The sequence below is a fragment of the Anguilla anguilla genome, chromosome 11 (genome assembly GCF_013347855.1).
Source record: "Anguilla anguilla isolate fAngAng1 chromosome 11, fAngAng1.pri, whole genome shotgun sequence".
NCBI classification, from domain to species: Eukaryota; Metazoa; Chordata; class Actinopteri; order Anguilliformes; family Anguillidae; genus Anguilla; species Anguilla anguilla.
This window is the reverse complement of record NC_049211.1, coordinates 36,082,505-36,091,250: the sequence shown is the minus strand read 5'-3', so window position 1 is coordinate 36,091,250 and position 8,746 is coordinate 36,082,505. Positions and strand designations below refer to the sequence as shown.

The 8,746-nt window shown below is 41.1% G+C and overlaps 2 protein-coding genes across 4 annotated transcripts; one reads left to right on the top strand and one right to left on the bottom strand.

The window, feature by feature from the left end:
• Nucleotides 1-1,730: 1,730 nt before the first annotated feature.
• tomm6 (translocase of outer mitochondrial membrane 6 homolog (yeast)) lies at nucleotides 1,731-5,445 on the top strand. 2 transcript variants are annotated; one of them, XM_035381421.1, is made up of 3 exons: nucleotides 1,731-1,910; nucleotides 4,770-4,875; nucleotides 5,022-5,445. In XM_035381421.1, exons 1-2 carry the CDS (start codon nucleotides 1,810-1,812, stop codon nucleotides 4,864-4,866), a joined length of 198 nt encoding a protein of 65 aa, XP_035237312.1. In that variant the 5' UTR covers nucleotides 1,731-1,809; the 3' UTR covers nucleotides 4,867-4,875; nucleotides 5,022-5,445. The 2 variants fall into 2 exon arrangements, with proteins under 2 accessions (XP_035237312.1, XP_035237310.1); XM_035381419.1 differs by having other exon boundaries at nucleotides 1,737-1,910; nucleotides 4,770-4,882.
• Nucleotides 5,446-6,038: 593 nt separating this feature from the next.
• c11h1orf74 (chromosome 11 C1orf74 homolog) lies at nucleotides 6,039-8,482 on the bottom strand. 2 transcript variants are annotated; one of them, XM_035381417.1, is made up of 2 exons: nucleotides 7,679-8,482; nucleotides 6,039-7,327 (listed from the first exon to the last, which is right to left on the bottom strand). In XM_035381417.1, the coding sequence occupies exon 2, from the start codon at nucleotides 7,290-7,292 to the stop codon at nucleotides 6,492-6,494; it is 801 nt and encodes a 266-aa protein (XP_035237308.1). In that variant the 5' UTR covers nucleotides 7,293-7,327; nucleotides 7,679-8,482; the 3' UTR covers nucleotides 6,039-6,491. The 2 variants fall into 2 exon arrangements, with proteins under 2 accessions (XP_035237308.1, XP_035237307.1); XM_035381416.1 differs by lacking the exon at nucleotides 7,679-8,482 and adding an exon at nucleotides 7,485-7,672.
• Between the last annotated feature and the right edge of the window lie 264 nt (nucleotides 8,483-8,746).

Here is an 8,746-nt window from a genome sequence, read left to right as displayed (position 1 = left end):
TAAACACACCGAATTTGGGCATGTCAAATTGATAATTGTAACAAACTGAGAATAGGATCTGTAAACTTTTCACATTCGATGAACAAATTACTGGGAGGAAGGCGATGCCGCTAACTGTCAGCAGGGACAGCTTGTGCTGGTATTCACCCTATGCAAATACAATAGGCTAAGGTCCCCAAAATGATTTTTGTTATGCCAAAGTGAAATATCCCTTTAAGGGTAGCCTGTGTAAGGTTTTTCAGATTTGAACAAATTTAAGGGATACTGTTGATCATTTATAAATTAAACATGTATGTGTGTAATTTGTACAATTTATGAATTGGCTGCATGGTAAAACTGATTAAATCAACAATCCCAAAATTCATAAATGGATTCATAAAGAGTCTGAGTATGATTGATCCGAATCTCATTCGTTCTCTCGTGTCAGACTTCGTAATTATGTGCTTTCCTTTGACCAGTTTTTCAAATACCCTGTAGGTGGCAGTAAGGCTAATGGCATGGTAAATTCTCTAGTAAACGTAGTGAAAGCGGAAGACCGCTACGCAATAATTGATAAACGGTATTAAATGTAATGAGATGTTTAGTAGTAACAGAATGGGGAGCAAAAAGAACAGCACTTGCAATCATATACAAATGATTAATTATATCAGTGTTTGATTGTGGGTGTATAGTTCATGGATCTGCAGCAGACAGTTGGCTAAAGAAGCTAGATGCAATATCAGGTGTTAAGGTTATGCAATGGGGCAATCAAAACAACTCCAGTGGCAGCACTACAGGTGGAGATGGGAGAAGCCCCTCATAGGTTTGGGTGGGTGATTGAACAAAAAACCTGAGAAATGGAGATCATAGACCAGAAAGTTAGCCCAATAGGCCTAGTACCTTATCCAACAGTTCCTTCATGGTTTGTCCCTGAGATTATGGCTGATTTTGAACGTTTGGAAAGAATAACAGAGAAAAACAGACCTGCCAACCTTGGGAAAATATTTTGAGTACCACAGTAGACAGTGTAATGCTTAGTTCACATGCTTTCGCACCACTTCGCTTTGCACACGACAGTCTTCAAGAGACACACACACACACACACACACACACACACACACACACACAAGCCTTTCTTCATAATTCTAGTTTTGACTGTAGAAGTGATCAGGCAAAATTGTATAATTTGACCTGATTCTAAAATATCACTTGCACTGCACTGGGCTATATTATGATATACTTGCAAGTCAAAAGTTTGAGTACACCTGTTTAAAACCATTTTTTTCATGATTAATATTTCATTATATGATATGTGTGCTTATACAAACTGATAACCATAAGTGAATTGCATTTAATTATTTTTAAAAAATGAAAATAATTTATTTTGAATATTGTAACATATGTTTTCATTTTCAAGTATTTACAGAAATGTTGTAATGTAAAAAAAAGATAATTTTAAACTTATGTTGCGTTGAATTGCGTGGTTGGTACACACAATGCGTGCAGGTTGGCAGGTCTGGAAAAATAGAGATTTGAATTTTAGTGCAAATTTAGTCAACTCATATATTGTAGGCTAAATAAGTATTATGGATTTGTCCAAATTTATACAGAAGCATAAAAAACCAGCAATGATAGAGTTAGAATATTATTTTTTTGTCCCTGCCTTCAAGAACAAACTGTGCAGCATGTTATGTTTTCTTGGCCAAAATCTAGATTGCAGCCGGATCCACACTCCTTTCCGGTCGGTGGCGAAGAAGAAGAAGAACCACCACCACCGTTACGTAATTGTTAGCTAGTTAGGTTCACTGCACTGAACTGACGTTACGAAATATGGCTGGAGTGGGTAAGAAATCAGCAGCGGGACCCTCTGGTGTCATGGACTGGATCTCCACGGCGTGTCGCTTTGCCACGGATAGGAATGATTTCAGAAGGTAACTGAATTAAACAACTTAGTTATTATCCGTTCGTCCAAGTTGAAAGTTTATTTTTCTAATTTGGCTAGCTAGTTAGCTCATGCCCTATGCGTTGTGGCTAGCCAGCCTCCTAGCTGCCTGATCCGCACGTGTCGGTGTTGTATTTGCTGTGCATCAACACCTAACTCGGCTACATCTTGACTACATGCCCAGTTGCGCCTTCGTGTTGACGGCATGTTAAACGTTTTATTTGTAAATTCTAATTCATTCGCGTACCAGTTTAAGTACTGGATTGTAACTACACCTCTAGATTGTCATCCATTAACAGATGGCTCGTGGGGAGTTTTATAGAGCAGCCCAGAATGTTTTGCTTTATTATTGTATTGATAAATGACTATCTGACTGATTGACGAACGCATCGGCTTCGTTTGTTTGCAGCGCTATAGAACTGTGAGCTACACAACGATCTGTCGTATTGCTGTTTGTTATTGGCATCGATTGACCTCGCGTATTGTATCCTGCTAACGTTAGGTAGGACACGTCCAAGATGGCCACCGACATAGTTGTGTATATCATACTTGCTTATCTAATTAATATTGCAATGGCTAGCTATATAATTGCCTGAATTTGACATTTTGTCGTGAAGCAAATTTAGCTGACTTGGTATTCAAGAATCAATCGGTCTTTGCTGTGACCCCGTTTCATTCATTCAGCGTACGCACCTTCAGTTTAAAGTCTGATTTGTGTCAGAACATAAGTCCCGTGTATTTCGTAACTTTTACTTACCGTCCTACATCGTGGATTCTATCTGGAGTCTCCATTGCTCTAAATGTTGAAACATTTATTTTGTAGGCTTGGTCACCCATAGAGTGGAGATTGGTAGAAGGGAGCTATATCTGTCCTGTGAAGTGAACCGTTGACAGGGGGCCTTCAGTCAGCTTTTAGCTGTCTACAAACGTGGATTTCGAAACTGTGACCTGCAGAGTTTTTGCATTACCTACACTGCATGATTGTGGTGGGTCAGAGTAGGAACTGATATATTTTGGTAAAATATTTGCTTGATGAGACAAAGAAAAGAAATTCCCACTGAGTGTATTGCCTGTATCTGGCAAATCTTACATGAAATAATTTTTCTACCCCAGTCACATTATCAGGTTGGCTTGAGCTACAGAACATAAAAGACCCTGTCCCTGTGGAGGAGGCGTGCACTACTCCAGTCCTGGAGCGCAGTCTGCATGCTGATTTTTGGTCCAACCAACTATTTTGGTTTAGGGCTGGTTTTACTGACCGAGATTAAGCTTAGTCCTGGTATGGAGAATCGCCATTCAAAATAGAGCTTTATTTAGGCCTAGGCTTAATCTGCTAATGATGAGGTAATTAAATAATTAAGAACAGATGTTTGCACAGAATCTCCAAATGCATCGGCCATTGTTGCGCCCTCCTGATCTGGACATTGAATCAGCTTTGGAATCCTGGTCTTACAGCTCTGATGCAGTCCGGAGGTGCGGCCTTGTGGTGTTACACCCTTGTGACTTTGCTGACCTATCAGGCAGCTGCAGCCTCCCTGCACCAGCTGTGTGTGATTGAGGTCCAGTCCAGAGTGGTAATACGGCTACTGTCCTCATCCATTTCAGAGGAAGTTACAGTGGTCAGACAGGCCTGCGAATGGGATTGGCCCAATATGGAAGGCAGGAAGTCAGGGTGAATACTGGCTTGGATGTTTCTCGTCGTCTTTATGGAATAAGACACCAGACCAGCTTTTGCAGATGAGCTTCTGGCTCTTTGGGTATAAACTGCTAACATTAGAATTTCAGGACATGATTCGATTCTATACGCCTGCTCGACCACTCCGCTCTGCAGCAGCAGAGCGCCTTGTACCCCCTACCACCCAAGCAAAGGGATCACAGAGCTTCTCCACCCTAGCTTCCCAGTGGTGGAAGGAACTCCCTGTCCCTCTTCGAACCTCTCCCTCACTACCCATCTTCCGCCGTGGTCTGAAGACTCATCTCTTCAGACTATACCTGGACTAACTACCACCACTCTGTATATTTCATTCTAACCCCCCCCCCCCCCCTTTCATGACACTCGTTACATGTTCCCCCATCCCAGCACTTTTTGGTAATTTGTATTTGTCCTAATACTGTAGCTTGTTCTTCTGCCTAGTTGGCTTTGCTGAGGTTAGGTCAGAATAGTGTTCACGGTGTGAACTAAACTGTGTCCCTGGCTAGAAATAGCTGTACAAAATAAGACAAGTATTGTATCTTATTGAACCTGTGTTTTGTAGTTGTCCATGACCATGAAATGCACTTTTTGTACGTCGCTTTGGATAAAAGCGTCTGCCAAATAAATGTAAAGTAATGAATTGGGAAGCCACTGTCAGAATGGTGTGTGTGTCCTACGATAGTCTGGCAGACTGCCCTGGGTGTTTTCCTGCCTCTTGCCCAATATACGCTGGGATAGGCTCCAGCACCCTCTCCAATCCTGGTCCAGCGGGTATAGATTATGGATGGATGGAAGCCACTGTTAGATACATGGGTGCTTATCACCCAGTAATATAGCTCTGTAGTGGCTCTTTGCAATTGTAGCAGGAATTCTGGGTTTGTACCATAGAACTGGGGCACCTTGATACAAATTTTGGTGTACATTATTGCAATTAAGTTTTTGCTGTACAAGATTATTGATTTACAACCGTAAAATTCTGAAGTTTTTGTGGATTTTTGTCTCCACGACTCTAAATCATGTCAAATGTACTGAACAGAAAAGGAGGAAAAGCAGAACAAAAATATAAAAATAAACAATTTTATATTTGTATTAGTAAAAATATATTTTAAAATATGTAAGTAACCAGTCATCTGCAAATTGTTTTCTACATCACAGGAACCTGTTGGTGAATTTGGGTCTGTTTGCAGCAGGTGTTTGGGTGGCGAGGAATTTATCTGACTTTGATTTGATGTCTCCGCAAGCAGTCGCCTAACTGCAGCAAGTAAGCTGTAAGTGCACGCCACTCTCCCAGTCTGACTGTGTGATGGCTGCTCCTCGACTTATTACAAATTGAAAAAAGGTTAAAAAAAAAAATATGGTAAAATATCGGAAAGTATACAATAATTACTCTTCTCATCCTGTTTGCAGGTGTCTGACCAAATTTCTACGCCACAGCTGCTGACAGTCATGGGACCCAAGCTGTAAATGTCATCCACGTGGAAGTGAAGACACTCAATAAATGATTAGTTTCTTTTGTATTTTTAAAAAATGTATTTATCATTTGCAAACGATCTCGTTCGGGCAGTGACTCGTTTGGTACACACAAGCTGTTTCTAATTTTTCACTTTAACTTGTAATTTTACAAAAGCAATGCTTGTGTAGAAAGCAAAATAAGTGAAAAATGCACGTGTTGTCCTCGGGCAGAGTACAAGTCATACATGCTGTGCGCCTTGCTGCTGCAGATTTAGCCATAGCTTTTAGTCTACATCTTTTGCTCTTGGGAGCAGTTTTGCATTTTCTCAAATATGGATGAATATGCTTTTACACCAATAAAAGTGAATTTCATAACATATGTGACCGCTGCTCTTCTGACTTCATTTCGCTCAGTTGAGACTGAGAGGCATTAAAATGCAATTAACAGTTTTTTGACAGATTTTCCCCATGTGCAGCACGCCATGGTTTATAACAGAGTAATAATGAATCACTAGTTTCATGAAGTATAGCGACCCTGCTTTAGGGAAACAAGGAAGACTGAAGTCAGCCTTAAGGGTCAAACCTGGCAGAGAGATGCTGAGAAAAAGATGTTCATGTTTTTATCGCTGGAGTTTGGAGGAGCAGGTGGACAGCTGCACTGAAGTACAGTTGAAATAGACCGCTTGGGGAACAATGGAAAAACAGACAATTTTGGATGTGTTTCTCTCTCACTGAGACTTAAAACTCTTAAAATTAAAATGTGCACAGTGGACAGATGTGCAGTTGTTTTACAGCATGCAAGTGCTTTCCTATGTACAGACAATGCAACAACAGAGCTTGTTTGGTATTAGTACCAGCTTGCCTGAAGTATTTTTGAAAAAAAAACAACTAATTTGGTATGTTGCATTTTGGCTCATTTGAGGAATAAGCAATGGAGAGATGAAGAAAGAAACAAATCTGAAGGAAGACCAGAAAGTATACATTTAAATTTATTTAACAGGGCCAAGATGCACTCAACATGATTGCACAATACAAGCACCAGAAAATGATTATTGTGTGATGTTAGGATTCACACTGCTCTGTGATGGTCTTGATTACAATCCAAGATGAGTGACCCATAAATCCAAATACTGTACGAGTCTTGTACAGGGCATGGATCCCATTAAAATGAACTCATTTGACTTCTCAGCCATCATTCATTGGATCCATAACCTATTTATTGTCAAATGTTGATGTGTGCTGATGTGACAAAGAAGAACAAAAGAACAAAAAAAAAGAACAAAACTGGAATTTGCAACACCCCATTTAAATGATCTGAATTGATTAATCAAGTGTATGTTTCTGTAACAGCCAGAAGTAATTGCTGAGACATTTGGTAATTTTTCTGTAAAATACTTATTCTAAAATATTTGGACATGAAGTCAGTCAGAGGGAAAGCGAGGGCAATCGGACCGTCTCCGTGGAAACGGTAAGTGCAGAGAAGGTGGACTGTTGACTGAATCGCTCCTGCAGTTTTTCTGTCCATGAGTCCAATAAGGGCTGAGTCTCTTTTATTAGCAGTTGTGGGATGCTGAAGGAGGAGAAAACCTGCTTGTAGCCCCCGGCAACGGCATCCCAGGAAGCCCTTGCCGTGGTGACCACCAGCGGCACCATGCTCAGGCAGTTCTCAAAGCTCCTCTTCTGGTCAAACCAATAGGTGGCTGGGAAGCCCAGGAGGATCCCATACACAGAGCACAAGTTCCATCCAGCACACAGCTGCTCTCCTACTGCAGGGACCACTAGGCTGTCCCTCTCCAATGTTCTCAAACTATGCAGAATTCCCTGCATCGACTCCTCAATGCCACTGGATTCCATTGTAGCCAGTGCAGGCTGGTCCCTAGACTTGGACACGTCAATTACAGCAACATTCTTTTTCAGGAGAAGCTCTTCCAAGTGCATGATAATCAGATCTAAATTTATAATAAGGATATTATCGTCGATTGTGACTATGCGTACTGCATTTTTCACATGGCCCAATGCTCGCAGCTTGTCAAGGTACCGCTGGACCTGATCTGGTCCTGCTGAGTTTGTGTCATACACCATTGCAGGCTTCAGACCTGAATCTACAGCTAAGACCTGGACAGCAAGGCTCAAGCATGAAGGCACCGACAAGAATTTCTTCTTTCCTGATGTCAAGAACTGTCTCGCAGCAACAACAAAGCACTCTGGGGATCCCATCACTGACATCAGCACACACCTGACCACGACCCAAAGCACTGCATCTGCACAGGCAGAACGGGGGAAATTGTGTTAATCGTACACCTACAACCAAACCAAACTAATTACTGTAGTACATATCTGGGTTACTTTAATGACGGATTTGCTATGGCTAGAGAAAGGAGGCGAAATGCAAAGGATAGCCAAGGTATATATTCTTACAATGATTACTTCTTTTTGAATAGGAAAAAAGCATTTGGAAATTTGCCGACAGAATCCATGGCTCAAAAATGCGAACTTCTGGGTTTTAGGACCGCAAACTGCTGCACTCTATTAGTTAACTGCCACTCCCTACTAATGACACCACAAGCAGAAAACATTTCCGTGTCATTAATCGAAAACCAATTTTCTCTAACCTGTCTGTCGGGGACACTTTCACCACGACGAGAGAAGGGGTTTGGTCGCCTAGAGCCGAATTTCGTCGGAATGCGTCGAAAACTGGGCGTGTTCGGTTGGAGCCGATTTTCGCCGGATTCATTGACAGTATATACATGGACGGCGGGACTATTTTCAATGAGCGAGATTGGTGTTTATATTATAGAATATAATCCATATTATCCAGTCGTATGACTTCCGGGGCGTCCTTTCCTGCAATGGATACTGGGAACGCACAAGATTGCGCAGGCGCCAAGTCTCCCCTTTGTGACACAAAACATGTACTCCTTATAGTAGCTGCGCTGTGGAATTAGTCAGACGACAGCATCGAGGTTAGGACGCACAATCATTACGATTCACAAATTATATTAGATATAAATCAATGACTTAATCAACTGTATTTGGAAATATGCCATATTCTATACAAAAGTAAAGATTCAGCTTTGTTATAAGGATTGGTTTGTTTTTTAACATTTGGCATGAGTATAATAGAAAATGAAGGCAGGACCACCAATGATACCTTATTTATTAATTTCGAATGTGGATGTCTTTTGATAGGGAAAAAACTGGTACCTCCTCAATATTCCTCTTCACAATCATTGTTGATACCAGTAAGACACCTTATCAGGATCTTATTGTTTTGAGAAATGGTCAAAGAAATCTCCAGATGGGACAGAGCATAGCCAGACCTCTGCATGTCATATTCCAGGGGAAGGGACCACATACAAACAACCCAACACCATAATAACATGAGAGGCATTAACAATCAAATAATATTACATTACATTACATTACAGGCATTTAGCAGACGCTCTTATCCAGAGCGACTTACACAACTTTTTTTACATAGCACTTTACATTGTATCCATTTATACAGCTGGATATATACTGAAGCAATGCAGGTTAAGTACCTTGCTCAAGGGTACAACGGCAGTGTCCTTACCCGGGAATCGAACCTGCGACCATTCGGTTACAAGCGCAGTTCCTTACCCACTATTAACCAACACAACCTGGCTACGGTGCTGTACATCCATCTAAAAATGTTGTAA

Coding starts and splice junctions, on each gene's coding strand:
- c11h1orf74 (XM_035381416.1), bottom strand. CDS start 7,518: ATGCTTTTTTCCTATTCAAAAAGAAGTAATCATT. Junction 7,328..7,484: donor TTCAAAAAGAAGTAATCATT/GTAAGAATATAT, acceptor CTGCCTGTGCAG/ATGCAGTGCTTTGGGTCGTG.
- tomm6 (XM_035381421.1), top strand. CDS start 1,810: ATGGCTGGAGTGGGTAAGAAATCAGCAGCGGGACCCTCTGGTGTCATG. Junction 1,911..4,769: donor GATAGGAATGATTTCAGAAG/GTAACTGAATTA, acceptor TCTACATCACAG/GAACCTGTTGGTGAATTTGG.